The sequence below is a fragment of the Eretmochelys imbricata genome, chromosome 1 (assembly GCF_965152235.1).
Source record: "Eretmochelys imbricata isolate rEreImb1 chromosome 1, rEreImb1.hap1, whole genome shotgun sequence".
In the NCBI taxonomy this organism is placed as follows: domain Eukaryota; kingdom Metazoa; phylum Chordata; order Testudines; family Cheloniidae; genus Eretmochelys; species Eretmochelys imbricata.
Window position 1 is genome coordinate 143,129,931 of NC_135572.1, and position 20,820 is coordinate 143,150,750.

The 20,820-nt window shown below is 41.9% G+C and overlaps 1 protein-coding gene across 1 annotated transcript in view; it reads left to right on the plus strand.

Moving 5' to 3' along the window:
• PHEX (phosphate regulating endopeptidase X-linked) overlaps positions 1 to 20,820 on the plus strand; it is a 138,554-nt gene that overhangs the window by 74,039 nt on the left and 43,695 nt on the right. The window contains exon 13 of the mRNA XM_077807195.1: positions 19,080 to 19,157. Coding sequence (XP_077663321.1) covers positions 19,080 to 19,157 — 78 coding nt within the window. The remainder of the gene's footprint in view (positions 1 to 19,079; positions 19,158 to 20,820) is intronic.

Here is a 20,820-nt window from a genome sequence, read left to right on the forward strand (position 1 = left end):
AGATACCTCTTCAATAGCTCTTGTGCTGGGCCAGCTCTGAGTCACCTTGCAGCCTGTTGGGAAAGCTAACAAATGTGCAAAAAGGACCTTTTCTTTTTCTGACAATGAAAGTGTTGATAGCGGGCTACTATATCAGCCTAGTGATACTGACAGCTGCATTTCTTAAGGATAGACCTGCAGAGAAAAAAGAGCATCCAAAATTGAAACTACATCAACATGACTTTTGTAACTGTGTTAATGATGAACCTAATTTTTAAAATCGTAATTTATTGCTGCTTCTTCAGAAATGATAATTCACTGGCAGATGATCATTGTGAGAAGTAAACTATAATAATGTTTCTTGGGCACTGGCAGGATTAATTAATTTTTTGCTCACCCTTTGTTTTCCTCCCCTAAAATGCCCCTTGTACCTGAGAGTAAGATTCAAGACCTATATACACAAAATATATTTTCTAAAAGTATGAAAATTTACTGCTTCTTATGAAGTTATTTTATTTGTCTAGATGAAAACTACTTTTTAAATTTTAAGTACAAATGACAAGCCCAAAAATCTTGTGCTTCTGTAATAAGACCTTTCTGTAACATAATTAACCTTTCTAGGTTACAGAGCACAAATCCCTAGGTCACTCTGAAGTCATGTTGTTGCCTACCGAATTTGACTGTTGGCTGGTTTTACTTTTCTCTAAGGAAGTCCTATTTACAACATTTATTTCCAATCCCATCTCTCCCAGTCTGAAGACTGATAGGGCAGAGTCACAGAAAAACATACGCGTAATTCTCTGCTATGTTTCTTAGTTTAGTCTCAGCTTATATTGCTTGATTCTGTTCCCAGTGAAGTCAATGGCAAAAGTCTGATTGACTTCACTGGGAACAGAATCAAGCAATATAAGCTGATGCAAAATTCCCATTGACCTCTGTGGTGCAGATCAGGTCAATGGCCTTTACAAACCATTGCCTGGAGTAATTTAGGACAATCTATAATAGGAACAAAGGCCCCAGTTCAAAAATGTACTTAAGCATGTGCCTTAAGCACTTGTGTATTCTCATTGAAGTCAACCCCATTGAAGTCAGTTGGACTACTTTGGCACTTTACTGAATAAGAGTCATAACCATTTTAGCTGAACCAGTTTTAAATGCTTTAAATATGGTATTCCTGGTCACTGGACAGGAACCATAACTGTTCTAAACTATGTTTAAAGTAGAGCTGGTCACAAAGTTTTCACCAAAACCCTTTTGTCAAAAAATGTCCATTTGTCAAAACCAGAACTGTTTATGGGGAAAAGGGTGGCTTTGACAAATTTTTTAACTCAAATTTTTTTTGGAACCCTCTCCCTCCCCTGAAATTGTCAAAGCAAAATTTGTTTTGACATTTTCAAAATGAAAAGTTCCGGTTTTCTAATTCCAAAATGACTTTTCAGATAGAAATGTAAGCTAATTATATCTTTTAAAATTGTTAGAAAATGGTCAAAATTGAGATTAAATGCTTTGAAATGATCAGACAACATTTTGATTGATCTGAACCAAAACTTTTTTGGGGGGGTTTTCTGCTGCTGAATATTTTTGAGATTTTGACACTTTGTCCTTATTCAGGATGGGAATAAATGTAAAAATCTTGAAAATTTTCACAAGACAGGCAAACCATTTCCTGCCTAGCACTAGTTTATAGCTTGTTTGCCTAATATGGTTTAAATAATAATGCTTTCCATTTCTGTCTGTCTTTTAGAAATAAAAATGTCGATAAGCGCCAGCCAATTGTTTGTGTTTATCCCTTAGGTTATAAACCAAATAATGCAAAAGTACTTTGGCAGATTAACCAGTCCCAAGCCTCAGTGCACCCTTGAGAAAAGAGAGGGAAAAGATAGACATTTCAGGGTGTCTGAAAAGTTAACAAAACCAGGCTTTGACGGACCATATATAGGAGTGAGTCCCAAAACTAAAGACCCCACCCCTTCCTTTATGTTTATATAGCACCTTCAATCCAAAGATCTAAAAGCACTTCACAAACCTTAAATCTACTTTAGAAACATTAATGGACTCTGCCAGGTTACTCTTGTTCAGTGACACCTTACTTCAGAAAGACCTGGGAACTGAGGGGGAAATGCTCAAAGGCAGAGATGGAACTCACTAGGAGTTAGGTGCCTAACTCCTATTTGTGCCTTTAGAAACCTTTGAACCCCGTCTTTTCCCTTCCAGATTTGTGCTTTTAATCACAAAACCATCTACCCTGTCTTTAGTGCAGACTGAGCCTCAGTGATGATTTTGCTGCAGTGGAATACTTTAAAATTTCCGTAGTCTTGGGTTGTGGCAGTGCTCTGATGTAGACATTAAAGACTAAGATGCCAATCTATATTGTCCGTTGGGGGACGTGGCTGCAAAAGGTTAGTCTACTGATACAGTTAAAATATGATCTGGAATATGTAGTGGGGCTGAACCATGTTTTAACTGTGTTCCTGAACTGTCCTACCGCTTTAGAGGACAATAAACATACCGCCATTCAACTCAGACTTGTCTTTACAAAGTGGTTAATCCTTTTCCTACTATGCTCATGAATGTGTGCAGAGAAGAGCACTACATGATGGGTTTAAGGAGGGAAGTGAAGAGTACTGTATTCATTGGAAATGAGGAAGGGAATCTGGAAAGGTCACTTTAGTAACCCAGACTGGAATTCTGCCAGGATGCTGAAGTTAACACCCTTCTGTGTTCATCTGGAAAATGACAGTGTTAAGGATGACATTCAACTGGCAGATAAAACTAGTGGGAGAGACTTTCTTTTCAGTTTGAAAGTATTCTACACTTTTTTCCGGGACTAAAAAGAAATCTTCACTTGCGGTTGGATCGACAATACATAGTTACAAGTCCAACACTTCTTCCTCCAATAAACTTTTACTTTGGCCCCAGAGAATAATATCTTTCAGAACCCAAACTCAGTTAATCTCCTCAGGAAGACTGGGGTTTTCTGCTCAATAACCATATGAAATGTTCATCTTTGACCCGAGCTGAAGCTAATAGCCATGGCATGTTTGCTTATATCTTATCTGTGAGGCTAGATCTGCTGCTGTCAGCTTCTCCCTTGTTATCTGGCTGCTGCTACTGCTCAGTCAGTTGTACAGTGATGTCAGTTCCATTAATAACCTGAGCACCACGCAGACAGATAGTGGAAAATGGGTGAAGGGAAAGGAAATTGCATTTAACCCTGATCTCTCACTGTCATTTTTCAGACCCTAGCATAACTCCATAAGGCCAGAGTGGGTGCATGATATCAAAACACTTGTGACAAATCTCAGGCTTGAAACAGAGGAAGGGAGACAGAGAAAAAGTTGGAGGGACACATACACAAGTAAAATTGGGCATGAATCTGGAGCTTTTGGAGTGGAAATGCTGTGTCAAAGCAGTGATACACACCAGCTTAACATGAATTCTTCTGAAGTGCAAGAAAGTTGCTCTCATTTTTACAAACTTGATGTTGTTTTAGCTTTAACTGTCATTGTTTTTGCTGTTTCTCCAGCAAAAACAAAACCCTTTTATAAAGGTACATTTTAAAAAGGATTATTGCCCCTTTGCTGAGCGGTAATGGATTCTCTTAGACTCATAGACTTTAAGGTGAGAAGGGACCATCATGATCATCTAGTCTGACCTCCTTCATATTGCTGGCCACAGAACCTCACCCACTCACTCCTGTAATAGACTGATAAACTCTGGCTGAGTTCCTGAAGTCCTCAAGTCATGATTTAAAGACTTCAAGTTACAGAGAACCCACCATTTACACTGGTTTAAACCTGCCAGTAACACGTGCCCCATGCTGCTGAGGAAGGCAAAACCCCCTCAGGGTCTCTGCCAATCTGGCCTTGGGGAAAATTCCTCGCTGACCCCAAATATGATGATTAATTAGACCTTGAGCATGTCAGTGATACCCATCAGCCAGACACCTGGGAGAAAATTCACTGGAGTAACTCAGAGCCCTCCCTCTGAGGCCTTGTAGGCCATTTTCCTGTTTGGAGCTGGAATCAGTGAAGCAGAAAAAAGTACATTCTTAGTGTAATTTGTGTATTTACAAAATGAACACATGTCCTGTTTCCTTGAGCAGAGGTTGTAACAGGCTGCATTCAGGCAGGAACCCCAAGTAAGGCCTCTGCCTTCCCAGCCCCAAGGAGCAGCTTCCTTGGGCCTGTGTCTTTCTCCAGGACTCTTCTCAAAGTCAGACAAATCCAATTGCTTAACAAGGCACTGTTTCTTTTCCTCCCTTAGCTCCTGAACCTTACCCTGGAAAACCCCTAATTCAAGTGTTGCCTCAGACTGCATGGTCTGGAAAAGGTGACCTGGCCATGCACCCTCCTTTTATTCAGCAGCTCTGAGAAAGGAGCTGAGAAAGGTCCCATGAGAAAGGAGAGTACTTTTACCCACATGATACCCAGGTCCCTTACTGACTCTGTGGGTGCAGTTATCACATGGCATCTTTAATTCTTTTATGGAGAGTTTAATCCGGGGTGCTTATGTCAACCACCCCTAATGTGCCAACCACTAGCACCTTCTACCGTAACAGGATAGATTCTTCAATATGGTTTCTGATTTGCCAGGCCAGTCACCCACAGCGGGGAGGTTCCTTTGGGCACTGTCTTTGCTGCCCAAACAGCTGTGTTTTAAAAGCCAGGTTCCAAACCCAGTTGTAGTAAAACAGGTCTAGGACTTGGCTTGATCAGCTGGTGGAAGCTGATCACTCATGTTCCATTTATTTAAAAATACATGTTTCAGACAAATTTTTTCAAAGCCACTAATGGCAGACTTCCAGTGCAAGGCAGATGCCTAGCTACCGTTTGTCTTCAAAAATCTTCACCTACATTTGGTCAGCTGTTTTGATATTTGACGATGTGCTTTGCTTAACTTGAGAGCAGATATAAAGGACAGTGTAGGGCCAGATTCTGTAATCTACATGCGCTTTTGACTGCACTTTGTGTACAGATGGTCCTGGCAGGCTAGCTGGCTTTTGTGGCCATAATCCTCTCCCTTACGCTGGTGAAACCAGGAGTAACTGCACTGGTGCATCTCTATTTGCTAATGCATATTTTTAATACCCTGAGTATTAGACAGCAGAAATGATGATGTAGTTGGGGGAAACTTTGTTATAACGTCAGCAGAGATTAAATTGTTCAAGCATTTCATTAGCCAGTGATGTCTGAAACAAATAATGAAGAGAAATGTTAAATGTCCCATTGAAATGCTCCAGACTCTGGTGGTGGTAGAGTTTACAGAGGTATTTTTTTTTAACGGGGATCATCAGATGCAGGAGGAGGCTGCTCCCTTATTGGCTATTCACCAAGCAGCATGCAGTACTCAGCGGAAAAGATGCTTTGTCAGCTGCTCACATTTATTAGGCAAACACTAATGTGCCTACATTTTTTAAATAAGTGATGACTGTCTGCTTCTTCCTTGATAATTTTGAAAAGTAACTTTTTTAATGTTTAGAAGTAATCTAAGCTCAAGAATGGGATTTTTCACAAGTAATATCTACTAGAAAGAGAGACCCTTTCCTAGGTAGAAAACAGGATGTCTCTTCTGTTTGTTTGTTCTGTGCCGTCTTGCCTGCTTTGCATGTCTGCGCATGTCTGTTTTCTTGTCTGCAATATAGGATAGAAGGGAGGGGTGGGAATGATGAAGGGAGTAAAATTGGTGTGCTCATTGCAAGTCTGCACAGAAGGGGCTTGGCTCAAGTGGACAGCGTTCCTCTCCACAGAGTGAGACAACAACTGCAAAGCCCTGATTGTAAGAACTGTTTCAAGTGGGGAACAGACTGAGTATGTTGCATTGGTAGCATTCAATACGGTTGAATGTTCAGGCTGTAAGGCATTTTCTAGGTATTTTGGAGATACGGTTGCTCAGATCCAGAGTGAACAATTTACCACCATACAGATAAATCTATTCTTGGAGGTCAGAGAAAGGGAGGTGTAAATACAGTCTTCTTTGCTTGAATTTAAGTCCATGATGGCTACTAAGTTTCTGGGAAATGGTAAAGCCACACCCTGTCCACACACTTCCTGGCTGGATCTGGATTTTAGACCCTGCAAAGCATAGGGCCACTCAGACTGATGGGGTCACAGACTCCCACTGGTTTACAGGAAACTAGAAATATAAAGAAAATTCTTAGATTTTTTTAGTAAAAAATATCCCTTTCCCAGATGAAGGTAGCACTGGAAATTTTAAACAAATGTCAACCAATGCAAACAGAAGGCGTGGGTTGGAAGGCTGTCACTATCAACAGCGGGTTATTCACAGTCCCTATCACAGCTACCAAGACAGACCCTTTGGGGACCACAGATCCTACAGTGCTGGGCCCTGCAGCAGGAGAGAGCCTCCTTGCCCTCTCTCCCTCCCTTATGCTCCCTTTATATCTATGCGCAGATGATGCTATGTTATTCAGAACCTAAACTTTCCTTTAGCACGTTGACTTTCTTAAGCCCTTGGGGGTTTTTAACCATGTCAATCAATGCAGTGCTCTTTGTTAAATCTCCTGACATGCCAGAGCTTAAACAAAAAAACACCCAAAAAGGTTTTGCTCAGAGTTGTTCATGTTTCCAGCAATGGGTGGCATGGCAACCATTTGCAGTAGAGGTCAATTGCTCAGGATTTCTCCAGGTGGGGGTGAGGCACGGAGTAGCTTTCTAAGAAGAGTTTAATGGATAATTAGAGCAATGTGCTAACAGATGAAAGTGCAATTAATATTTGTATGTATTTATTTTGTAAATAGCAACCCTCTTGGGTTCTGAAATGAAACACACCTGGGAAGAAAATCTAGCATGACTTCGAAGGGAGGGATAACAAGGTTGTTTGTTAAAATGAAACATTAGGTTCTGGAGAAAGCATAACATCATCTGGAGTTCGAGGGACGGTATAATTTTCTCAAGTACCTAAGTGACTTAAGAGCCTAAGTCACTTAGGCACTTGAGAAAACTGTACCCAGAGTCCTAGATCATGTTGGACCACAGTGTGGGTTTGCAAGGGAGGGCCTAAGGAGCTTCTCCTTCCTTGAATTTCCAACATAGGGAGGGGCACCATGTCCTTGGGCTGGCCTGTTCTTGGGCCATTTCCATGCAAGGATTTCTCAGGCCTAGTGTTGCTACTGGAACTAATTACTCCATCTTCAGTGGGGGCAGAGAGGAGGAAGGGCCATGTCCCCATCTACCTCTCACTGGCCAGAAGCAGACATTGCACCCTTTCCAAGGGTAGCGTGGTATCTGTGCTCCATATGGGATTCCCTGAGTTCTTGCAGCATTTTGCCTGTGTCAGACACAATGTCTTCCAGAGTTTCCGCAGAGCACTACACCCTTCCCTATTGCCCCCAATGAGCAGTTGTTGCTACATGTTTCAATCCCACCTCAATCAATCATTTGATTTTATTTGTGGATTGGGGTGCTCTCACTTATGAACTGTAAAATGTGAAAAATAGCATGGTAATTTGCTCAGTGCTTAAATTTTATTTTAAGTTCATTAGGATGCCCCTTCCCCCCCCCCCAAAAGAAAAGAATTTATTTATGGAGGGTTTTTTTGCCTGGATTAAAAGGAACATCATTACTCATTCACTGGGACCTTAATGCATCCTTCTCTTAATTTATCTTGCAAAAGCCAAGGTGCTTGTGGATAAAATAGGGCTATCAGTCTGGCACTTTAAAAATATCAATACATTCACTAAAAAGAAACAGTAACAGCTGCAACTATAGGTTTAGTCCAATCACATTTATGTAGCTGGAAAATTGGAAAAATTATTGTAGCCCTGAGGTTAATAAGAACTATGTTATAAAACAAAGGATTTAGCATACAGGCATAGGGTAAGATTTTTCGAAGCATTGAGCATTATCAGTTTGCTCCCATCAAAGTAAATGGGAGTTTTACTGTTGGCATCAATGGGACTAGAAATAGGACAAAGTTGTTTAATATCCGATCCGTATGTTTTTATTGCTTTGTGCTTGGTATTGGGTTTTATACTGTTCAGCATTAACTGGGGACTGAAGAATCTTTTTAGACCTCTCCAATGAAAAGCTGAAACAACTATTGCCTTCCAATATAATACTTCATATTGGAAAACTGTAGCCTGCCAGTGGATTTAGTCTGAATGGTTGCAGCTTTATTTCAGCAAGGAGACTCTCTTTCCGTGGACTTGGCTTTATTTAAATTCTCATCGAGTATGGCTTGTCTATTGCATTGGTTTCCAAAACAAACACTTGAGCTCCTTCCCATTCAGTATTTTAAATCTTTTTAATATGTCTGTCAGTTGGCATTTGGGCCAAGAATAAACTGATTTAAGGCTTGGATCATTTCACTGGCTTTATGACTAGTTTCACTGTGTTCTTTCTTAATACATTTATAGATAGCTTTGGACTGTTGGATTTGATTCACTCAGAGTTGATATGGAGCATGAAATACCGAAATGCAGTTGGTTCATTGGAATCAACATATTGCATTAGTTCAAAATTACAAGGGATATAGTAAGCATAGATCCAACCATATATATTGTGTAATCATAGATGAAGGGTTATCAGGAATATCTTCTGAGTGCCATGAATATTCACATTTGACAGTCCAGATCTGTGGTGAGGTATGTACACTGTGTAGTCTTGCAATCTGTCGTCTCTCCCCCTACCCCCAAGTCTGTACATAAAATAACTGAATCTCATGATGTAGCATCACAAGCACAGGAAAAAATGGGAAATGGAGTTAGAGTAAAATACACAAGTGTATGTCTCTTCTGATATAACTGCAGTTTAGCTCAGTGGTGGGCAAACTTTTTGGCCTGAGGGCCACATCTGGGTGGGGAAATTATATGCAGGGCCATGAATGTAGGGCTGGGGCAGGGGGTTGGGGTATGGGAGGGAGTGCAGGAAGGGGAGCGGTGCTCAGGAGGAGGCTCAGGGCAAGGGGTGCAAGAGGGGATGTGGGGTGTGGTGGGGGCTTGGGGCTGGGGTGCAGGAGAGGGTGCTCGGGATGTAGGAGGGGGTTCTCGGTGTGCAGGAGGGGTTCGGGGTGTGGGCTCTGGCCTGGCACTGCTTACCTCGAGCAGCTCCGGGGTAGCAGCGGTGCGCAGCAGGGCTAGGCAGGCTCAGGGCAGGGGGTCGAGGTGTGGGCTCCGGCCTGGCACCGCTTACCTCCAGCAACTCTGGGGTAGCTGCGGTGCGCAGCAGGGCTAAGGCAGGCTTCCTGCCTGCCCTGGCCCCTCGCTGCTTCTGGAAGTGGCCAGCATGTCTGGCAGTGGCTCCTAGGAGTGGGGTGGGGCAGACGGCTCTGCTGTGTACTGCCCTTGCCTGCGGGTACCATCCCGAAGCTCCCATTGGCCGCGGTTCCCCGTTCTCGGGCAATGGGAGCTGAGGGGGCAGTGCCTGCTGGTGAGGGCAGCGCACAGAGCCCTCTGCCCCCTCCCCAGGAGCCGCAGGAACGTGGTGCCAGCCGCTTCTGGGAGCAGCGCAGCCTTAGCCCTGCTGTGCCACGGGGCTGGCAATCCTGTGGGCTGGATTGAAAGCCCTGATGGGCCGGATTCAGCCCACAGGCCATAGTTTGCCCTCCCCTGGTTTAGCTGGTAGAAGAATGAGTTTAGAACAGGATTATCTCTGATAAGAACAAATATTAGCTGGTCTAGTAATTATACTGATACACTGAGCTAAGAAATTGGTTTGGTTTTTATGTTAATATGACTCATGCTGTTGTGTCCAATGCTTATGATAAAATAATCTCCTCTAAGAATAAAAGGAATTTGTAGTGCTCAGTGGTCTTAAACTTAAAATCGTTTTCCCAATCAAGACAATGGTAAAACTTGCAATGTCTTTAATGGGATCAGTATTTTCCAGGCTAGTTCACCCAATAATGTCAAACCTTTAGTTACATGGGACTCCCAGATTATGGGGGACCCACTCCAGGAAGATACACAGTAGTGTTTGCTGGTTGTGCTTCAGTGCTGTGCAGTCAGAGCCGTCCCTTGGGTAGGGCAAATTGGGGCGACCACTCCGGGTCCCGGGCTTTGGGGGACCCTGAAGGCCGGTGCAATTGACCGGCATGGTTGATCCCGGAAGAGATGAATCTGTCACTTCCACCCTGGATCCCCGCACTTTAAAGGGTCCTACGGGCTGGTACAAATGGCTGACATGTTTGGTCCCGGAAGACACTAATCTGTCACTTCCTCCCCAGACCCTGCACTCCCCTAGGGATGGCCCTGTGTGCAGTGCTGCTGATTGAGAGTTATATGATGGTGATAGCTTAAACTTCCTAAGAACTGGAATTTCTCTTCCTTAACTGCTGTTGTGGCTAGGACATATCCCAGGTTCCTCCTTCAGTTTAATTGCTCACAAACTCACATGATAGTTCTGGTGCAGTGCTGCCTGACATCTATAGAACTGAACATTCTATTCTATTCACGTTGTTGTTGTACTGGGCTCATCATCATAGTATTTGAACACTTTCCAGTAGTGCATGAAGCAACATGACTACACATCTGCAAAGTTTTATTTGCTCTCTCATCTTCTCCTCAGAGGGAGAAGCAAGTGCAGTGTGGTATCTTTGTCTGTATTTTTTTTTAATTTACCTGTTATGTGTTTATGTAAGAGAAGACAAGGTCAAGGAAATGCACCTTGCACTTCGTGTGGACGGTGGTGAGGTTAGTGGTGGTCCATAGTTCTTGCGGGAGTTCATTCTACACTCTTGGACCATGCCCAGAGACAGTTCTGTCTCTAGCAGAGATGAGCTTTGGTCTTATTGTTGATAGTTCCATTGTGCCAGAGGAGTAGCGTTGTTGATCATGGGCTTTGTCCTGGAGCTTTAGATGTTCTTTTAGATATCCTGGACCCAGGTCATGAAGTGCTTTCAAGATAAGGACTGAGACCTTGACCTTGATTCAAAATTCTATGGGAAGCCAGTGTAGAGAGTGGATGACAGATTTGATATGTGCATAGTAGCCTGTGTTGATGAAGAGATGTGCTGGAGTTTCCTACGGCTTAGGAATCTGTAACCCAGCTGAGAGGTGATGCAACCTTGAATAACTGAGGTCAGGTCTCCTTCTGCCAGGAAAGAACAGAGGTTCCTAGCTAGGTGGAGATGATAGCAGCATCCTCGGGTAATGCTTTCTATGTGAAAGCTCAGCATCAGTGAGGAATCCAAGAGTACTCATAGACTACGGACTGAATTCACTAATTGTGGGTGTGTATTGCAACCAATGGAGACTGCACCATGGCTGCAGCATCACTTCTGTCTTGCTTGGGTTTGACTTCATCCAAGAGCTGAACCCATCCAAGCAGTAGGCCACCTTTGTAATAGCGATGTGATTGTTTATGGTGAAGGATAGGTAGAACTGTGTATCATCTGCATACTGCTGGAACTTAAGTTTATGTTGTTTGCCCAGTTCACCTAGTAGTTGCATGTAGATGTTGAAAAGCACTGAAGAGAGAACTGATTTTTGTGGAACTCCACAAGTGAGGGGTCTAGTGGTGGAGGTGCCATTTCCCATCACGGCTCATTGGTGGTTGGCTAGGACGGAAGTGTCCAGGGTGGTTTTCTTTAGTGTTTGTTGGATTGCTGTGTGTAGGAAAGGAGAAAGTGAAGATTTCTTCTCTGAATGAAGTGTTGAGTGTTTCAGGTACCCGTTGTTCATGACTCTTTCACAAGCCAGGAAGGGCCTGGGTCTCCTCTCTCGCATGTCATAGGAGTTTGGAACAGAAGTGGGTGGGAGGTTAGGTTAATGTTACACACAAAAAGAGGGTGAAATTCTGGTTCTATGAAATCAATGTGAACTTTGCCTTTGACTTTAATGGGGTCAGCATTTTGCCCTGAATCTTGGGCCTTGCAGCCCCAGAGGTGAATCATGCACTTGAGGAATGGTCTAGTTTGCTTGAACCAGCTGTGAAGATTTTTGTCTTCAAAGCATACAAGACCAGAAAGCATTAGCAGGGATTTATGACAGAAAAAAGTGTCTCAGTCATGCAAACTGATGTGCTGGCATCTCCATGCTGTGAGGTCCTACTGAAGTTTCAACTGATTGAAGTGGCAATATAATAAAGGTGAAATAATATTGTTAATATCACCCCTATTGTATTAGCACTTAGTGAATAATTGCCAACAAACAATTTATTTGGCAAATTCCCCTCCTGTCTTTTTTCCCCTGCTCCTGGAATGTCCATGAGCAGACTGGCATTTGCCAAATACACCAAATACAGAGTTTTCTCTACTCTCTGAGTTGATTGAAAACAGGTCGGTGTGACTATCATACACCAGATATTTTATATTTGTGCTGTGTTGCTGAGTTGTGATTGGTCACATGTCACCTGCTATTTTTATGTTGTTGAACTCAGGATGTAGCAAGAGGGAAGCATTAATAACCGCATTAAGTTAGAACATATAAAACTACTACTGAAATAGGAAAATAATAGCTTAGCTTACTGTTGGCCAGTTGGATGTGGCGTGCAAATTAGTTATTAAACAACCCTCCAGTTCCCTGGAATCTTGATAAATTAAGTGTCATAGTTAAGTTAATTGTACTCATTTTTAATCATTACAAGTATAAAAAGACCAACAGTTAAAGCCAATGTTTAAAAACAGCCACATACACAGCAGTTTGATGACTAGCTGTGTTCTGTAGTACGCTCTGCACAGATCAAGCACTCTTGATAACTTCGTTTAGCACTTTAGACCAAGCAATAAAAGGGTTTGGGTTAGAGTGTCCACTTCACTTTTGATTGCAAAGTTTACTATTCACAAATTGTTTCACATTGCACCAGTTGAGGAAATAAAATACATCACCGTGATGGGCCCAATCCAGCTTCCAGTGAAGTCAATAAGAGCCTTTCTACTGATGTCACTGGGAGTTGGTTCAAGCCCCATATTGTACCTCACTATGTTTTACAAATTTCCATCACCCTATTTTTTTCCTCTTTTCTGTGTGTACAACTAAAATATCTGCCAGCGATATGCGTGCAGCAATTTTACCAGATGGCACTCGAATTATATATTTTCAATGAAAAATGAAAAGACCAGACATGTACATAAAGGCTGAATTAATCTTTGTAATTAAATGGAACATTACTTTGCCATGAACGATTCTAGCTTTCAAACTAGATTTCATGCTAATTTTTCAGTGAACTATAATTGTATTAATTTTTAATTTTTTCGACGTTCCAAAATAAAAATAATCTTCTTAAAGTCGGTACAAAAAAGCTTTTTCATACTCATGAATTTTAATTTTTGCAGGTATTTCAAAAATATTTTACAGTAGATACAGTGTTATTTCAATGTACAGGGGTAGGTTAGTGCTTAAAGCCAAGTACTTTTATATCATGATAAAAATAAGATATAATGTAACACATTGACAATCATGATAGTCTTTCGTTGGAGTTTGTTTAAGCTATGAATATACTCTAGTAAAACTATACATTTAAGGTAACTGAAACTTACTTCCACTTTAACGACCCTTTACATTGCCAGGGTGGCTTAAAGGGATCTTAGTGTAAATGAAAATCAGGCCCAGCAGTTAAAATGATCAGTGAGAGGGTCTCTGGTAATGCTCAGATACCAAGGCATGGTAGAAGAATCTGAATGATGTTCTGTAGCTCTGAAACACAAACATTTGACTTAGGTTGGCAAGCCACGGCAAGTTAATTTTTTTTAAATTTCATTTTGCATTTGCAGCCATCTGGTTTGCGATACACTTGGAATGAATAGAAATGGGGGGAAAAATTACGGGTGAAGTCAATAGCAAAACTTACACTGATATCAATGGGGCCAGGATTTTTTTTTCTCTTTCTCTGTCCTTCTGTCTCTCTCCCTCCCATGCGCACGTACACAATACATATACTGCAATATGAAATGAATGGTAAATAACAGTTGGCTGTCAGTGATATTTAAATCAGTTGTTAAACTTGCTATTAGGAAGCAGATTGTCCAAAGCCTCATTCTGGATTGGCCATTTTGATAGTATCACAGACATGAACCAAATATCTATCAATGGTGCACAACTGACATCTCACCACTGAAACACATATAAAAAGAGGGAAGTGTTAAGAGGTGATAATAAGGCGTCTTTGGGATGGAGTGGGTCAGGCTTAAAGGGAAAAAGTGATAACTCTAAACTGTCCTTTTTTCTCCCACAAAGTGCCAGGCTGCCATTCAGCACTAGTTGGTGTTTTTTCCAGCCACACTTGACCAGCGTATAAATTAAGCTAGCAGCCTCAAATCCCAAATGGTTTGGCATGGAAGAGAATGAGTTGAAAGTGGCCATTGGGCCACAAGCTGCTTGTGGTTTCTTTGGGAAAGGATGTTGGAGCAAAGGACTCCGTAGCCAAGATAAAACAATGAGGAGTCCTTTTGTTAGTCTCTAAGGTGCCACAAGGACTCCTCATTGTTTTTGCTCATACAGACTAACATGGCTACTACTCTGAAACCCATAGTCAAGATGTATCATGAAGGGCATTTTGTTCAGCCTCAGCCATGGGGAGGTGGCGTGGCTGAACTGGTTCTATCTACCCTTAAATGTAGGATGTTTCTCGCTCCAGAAATGGATGCGTTTGAGAGTCCACCTTGTGTGTGAGTAATGGCATAGGTTTAAAATGAGAATAACAGGGTTGTACAGGTTGTCATCCTGTACCTCAGCTTCCTTGGCTGAACGGACAGAGTTCTAGGTCAGAAAAGTTTTATGGTTCTGAAAGATTTTAATGTCTATGCAGATGGACTCTTCAAGGTGAAATCAAAATCTCTGAGTGGGACAGGGAGAAGAGCAGTATGCTCTCGTTCAGATCAGACCATTAACACCTCTGGTTTGAAGCCAGAGTCCACCTTTGCTCCTCTCAGCGTGACAGCTATGCTTGATTGACTTGCTTACTGAGATTGCTGGGCCTAAGATGGTGTCAGAATTCTGTGAGGTTTACAGCTGCTAAGGATCTGGAAGGCAGTCTGGAAAATGCCAGTGTTTTTAAGGGATAATATAATTCAAAGTGATTTTTGTTATTTGCCTAAATATATTTAACAATGTTTTTGATCCACTTTTTGTACTGATTGTAAATCTCCACGTCAACGCAATATTGGTGCAGTTAATCCACACTGATTCTTTGAATTGTTTTAAAAAGGGCAATTGTGCATCAGCTATTATAAATGATTTTGTTTCTTTTGTTGGTTTAATCAAAAATGTTAAGGGCTCAATTATGCAGATGCAACACAAAGACTGCTTAATTAAGTGATTAAAATGATTACTTTGGAATACATGCAAGACATTTGAGACTAACCTAACTCATTTAAGCAGCCAACTTAGTGGAAATTAAAACTGATGAGTTTTCCTACTTGCTTTCTTGAGACTGATATAGTAACAAATAGCATTGAAAACCCTAAAGTAATGTACTGAAACCATCACAAAAGTTCAGTCAACTCGGCAAGAAAGCATAAGCAGGGCAAAAAATAGATGCTGTCTACAGCTGAATTCTAGTTCTTTCCTGTTTTCTCAAGCATTTTTTTAAAAAAATCTTCAGTACCTACTGTGCCTCATGAAAAACTAAGAAAACATTCTATTTTAGAGGTAATTTGGCTCATTTCATATTTCCTGTAGAGCATTTGTCTTTTATTGTTTTTCTATCACTGGGGATATTTGTATGACAATGGGATCCTTCTTGCTGAAGAGTTCATCTGTTCCTGCTGTTAATTTCTAACCTGAAGTCGTAATCTTCTGATTGTGACATCTTAATTATCTCTGCAACAATTAATTATGATGTCACTAGTAGAGGACAATAACTTCAACTGGGAAATAAGCCCTAGGAATAGATTAACTCTCAAGAGGCAAAGATCCTGTTTTCTTGAAAATGAGGGAAGGTAAAAGAAGGATTTTGGGGGAAAACGTTGTAGCATTGCTTCTCCCCATTACACTGGCATAGCTGGTGCAAAGGGATGGCAAGAAATTGCAGAGCTGGCTGTTCTGACTGTGGTCTCCTCAGCCTTTGTAGGAAGCCCTGGTGGTAGCTGGGGTGGGAAGGGAAACAGCCTAGACATTATTTACTTCTGGTCATTTTGTGGCCTTGCAATAATTCTTATTGCCACAAGGGACAAGTAAGCATATCCCTCTGGGTCTTTGGGCTGGACCGATTGTGATCACAGAGATGAATCTGAATTGTTTCTAATGTGTATGTTTTCCTAAGGATTTTCATGAGATGCCATAGGTTCTTTAGTTAATATTAATAGGTTTCAGAGTAGCAGCCGTGTTAGTCTGTATCTGCAAAAAGTACAGGAGTACTTGTGGCACCTTAGAGACTAACAAATTTATTTGAGCATAAGCTTTGGTGGGCTACAGCCCACTTCATCAGATGCATAGAATGGAACATATACTAAGAAGATATATATATATATATATATATATATATATATACACATACAGAGAACATGAAAAAGTGGAGTAAGAGTAATTAGCATCGTACTCCACTTTTTCATGTTCTCTGTATCTATCTATCTATCTATCTATCTATCTATCTATCTATCTATCTATCTATCTTCTTATGATATGTTCCATTCTATGCATCCAATGAAGCGGGCTGTAGCCCACCAAAGCTTATGCTCAAATAAATTTGTTAGTCTCTAGGGTGCCACAAGTACTCCTGTTCTTAATATTACTATATGCCCTGGCCACTAATATGAAATGACTCAAGGGTATCAGATGAGTTTTGTCTAGATTATTTCTAAATTTCCTATCACCTTGGTATGTAAGGCCCTGATCCTGTAAGCTGCTTCTCAGAGGCTCATAGACTCATAGATTTTAAGGCCATAAGAGACCATCATGATAATCTAGTCTGACCTCCTGCACATTGCAGGCCACAGAACCCCCCCCACCCCCCTAATAGACTCCTAACCTCTGGCTGAGTTACTGAAGTCTCAAATCATGATTTAAAGTTACAGAGAACCCACCGTTTACACTAGTTTAAACCTGCAAGTGACCCATGACCCATGCTGCAGAGGAAGGTAAAATAAATCAATCAATCTAGGCAAACACTACAGTCAAGGGGCTCCATATGGGGGTAGGGGTTCTCTCACACAGATCAGCATGCAGGATTGGAGCCTATATGCTGAAGTTGGTTTATTTTAAAAGAGCAGTGTTGTTCATTAGGGTTCTCCTCTTTCAGCCTTCACATGGTTTCAGATTTTTGTGTTGAAAGGATCACATTACTAGAGGAAAGTTTTAAGGAAAAGTCCCGTAGTCCTAAAAGGTAAATTGATATCTGTCTTCCTAAACAACATGGAAATATACATTTTATACCATCCCACTCTGTCACATGTTTAGCTTATATCATGCATGTGTCTCATTTTTTTGGTTTCTCCCCACCCCCATCTTTTAGACTCTCTCTCTCTCTCTCTCCCCTCTTTTGCTCTTGGAAATAAATTGTTTCTATAGTAACTATGGATGGATGTCCTTGGGGTGGGACAAGTTTAGTGCCATACACAAATGTATTATAAAGTTAGGTTACATAATTGCTTCCAATTTGTATCGTGATTTTATGAAATGTAAGTGCAGGCATGACAGTTACCCTGGTATACATGTATGTATGTATGTGTATATATACACACGTGTGTGTGTGTGTTTTGACAGGGTCAGGCCAGATGGCTATAGGAGAGTAATAGAAGGCAGATATATTAGCCCCAGGCTAATTAGGTCCCTTTTCCCTGGGTAAGGTGACAGGGAAGGTTCCAGAACAATCAGGAACTTTCTGGAGACAATTAAGACAGGCTGATTAGAACACTTGCAGCCAATCAAGAAGCTGCTAGAATCAATTAAGGCAGGCTAATCAGGGCACCTGGGTTTTAAAAAGGAGCTCACTTCAGTTTGTGGTATGTGTGTGAGGAGCTGGGAGCAAGAGGCACTAGGAGCTGAGAGTGAGAACGCGGGCTGTTGGAGGACTGAGGAGTACAAGCATTATCAGACACCAGGAGCAAGGTTCTATAGTGAGGATAAAAGAAGGTGTTGGGAGGAGGCCATGGGGAAGTAGCCCAGGGAGGTGTAGCTGTTGCACAGCTGTTCCAGGAGGCACTCTAGACAGCTGCATTCCACAGGGCCCTGGGCTGGAACCCGGAGTAGAGGGCAGGCCCAGGTTCCCCCCAAAACCTCCCAACTCCTAATCAGACACAGGAGTCATCGACCTGGACTGTGCGTTCAGAAAAATGGCCAAGCTGAGGGCTGCTAAGAAGCTCCAAGCTGAGCAAATTCGCCAATAAGCTCAAGACCCACCAAGGTAGAGCAGGAACTTTGTCACAGTGTGCATACATAAATATGTTTTTGTGTGTGTGTGTGTGTATATATATATAATATGTATGATGTACTGTATATAAACACTACGGCAAATTCTCACAAATGTGAAACAGAATAAATCCAAGTTAATGTAAAAATGTAAATTGAATTATTTTAATGTTCCTATTGCCTTTATATTGAGCATAGGAATACAGAGGATTCTGTGCTATTATTGGGAACAAGTATTTTAAGAAATGGAGTCTGTTAAAACAGAGGTGGAGTGGAAAGCCTTTAATTAGATGGCTCAGGTAGATGAGCAAAACACAGTTCAACAGCATGAACTGTAGAAACCACATTCTCCGTCAGAAAACCGTAGCCACATCCTTGTCTGGTGAGATCTATTTGACGTCAGTGGAACTATGCTGTGTTTATCCCAGCTGAGGTTCTGACCTATTCATATCCATGTCCCGCATACATCTGAATAACTGGGCTTGTTTCAGCTGCCCTATGGTAGTTATACAGGTCACAGGTTGTTAAAACACTAAAAAGATACAAGTTTGCGACCATTAGATTAATTTTGCTTGCAATCCTTGGTGAGGTTCAACTCTTAGGACCAGATTATGTGCTCAAGCATACCTGTAATTCTGTAGTAACTCTACAGGAGCCGTTGGAGATACTGTGTAAACTGGCAGCTCAGTGTTATCCCCTCAGTGTTAAAAACTGAAACTGATTTGTTGCACGTAAGCAAGCTGTTTGAGGTGAAACCCGGGTGCCATTTGGGAGGTATAGTACTGTGCGGTCCTTTCAATGAGGGAAGAAATGCACTTTTAAATGCTTAAACAATCCAGTTTTTTTTCTTTCAAAGGCAAAAGCGGTTTTGGCAAAAGTGGGTTACCCTGAGTTTATAATGAATGACACGTATATTAATGAAGACATCAAAACAGTAAGTGTAAAATGTTTTCTTCCCTTACGGTATGTCACAACTATTTTTTTGTCTTTTCCTTTCAGCCATCCAAAATCAAAGCAGTTACATCATTTTTAAATAAAGATGGTGATGCCAGAAAACACTCACATTTTTTCCCTTGCATGGCACACTTTGCTTGTGGCCTTCTGCTTGACTTGCCCCATTCCCTTATGATTCTGAATTGACCACACCCGTCTCACAAGATCGAAATCTTAAAAGAACAATAAAGTTAAACGCACAGCTCTGGTGCTAACTTAGCTTAACCACAAAAGAAAGAATTGAGCATTGTGATGGGGTAGATGAACCCCATGCTGACAGGGAAGGATCTGGGGAGGCTGCGCGCGCTAAGATAGCCCTGCTTCTCTGGCCCTGACATTCATGCATGGTAGGGGAGGAGGGCTATAAAAAGAGGAAGCTGCAGTCAGCACGGGGGAAGCCATGAGAAGGGTGCTAAAGCAGTAGGAGGAATCTCCCAGCTCTGCAAGGATCCCGTGAACCCCAGTGGCAAGCCCAGTAGGGAGAGACTGACTTGGCTGCCTGCCTGGCCGTAATGACTCCAGTAAAGCTGCTACCCAGGCACTCCTGAAGTAAAGTAGTACCACTGACCTTTTTGCTGACCCCAGGTGGGGCTTGTTCTCTGAGTCTGAACTTCTGCCTTTCCCATTGCCCTAAACAAAGTAAGCAGGCCCACAGTGGTGAGGCCCACTGCAAGGACTACAAGGTTGGAGGCTGGATTCAGCTGAGCCTGTGATGGTAACTGGGTGTCGCAGGGGGCCTCAACCAAGCTAGGGAGACTCTTTTTACAACATGCCCATTGGAATATTTGTTTTACAATAACATTGTGTATTATGAATAACTTGGCCAATACAACAGATTGATTATTGTGATGCTGCTTAATCCCCATCATCTGCAAGGCAAGAGAAAGAACCCTAACAAGTCATGCTCCAGGGAGAGAGGGTGATTAACTAACTACTTTCTGCCCAGAGGAGGAAGAGCTTGCCCTTACAAGGAGCTGAGAGAGCTCAGTTAAAGAGCAAAGACCCAGAAGAGAGGAGATAGGGAAGTTTCCCTCCCCCACGCAGGAAGGGCTTAGGTTAGGCAGGCTGAGGAAGAATTTAGCCCTGGAAAAGAGAGAGACTGTAGAGGAGGCGGGATTCTCCTACAGGGAGAACCCCCCAGGGAGCACAGTCGGTTCCTGTGGGAGGGAAACCTGATACAGTAGAAACAGAAGACTAGCTACATTATGCACGGACACAAGGGGGTGATTTAATGTTGGGTGTGGCCAACCATAGCCATCATCAATCATTTTTCCAGAATTATCATTAGAATACATTGATGGTTGCTAGAGCTTGTAGCAGTTAAGTGCCAAACATTGCATTGAAATAAAGTTCCCGTGTAAAATACTGGCTTTGTCATCACTGAGGGGACTGTCCTGCCTGTGAGGAGTTAAAATAGCTGAAAAATGAAAATAAGGCACTTCTTTCATTAATGTATTTACATTGTATCAAGCTGATGCTATTAAACCTCTTGGTAAGAGATTTAAAAGCAAACAAGATAAAGCAATAGAAAATACATCTTTGGAAACAATCCTGCCGTGGCAGGGGGATGGACTAAGTAATCTAACAGATCTTTTCCAAATCTA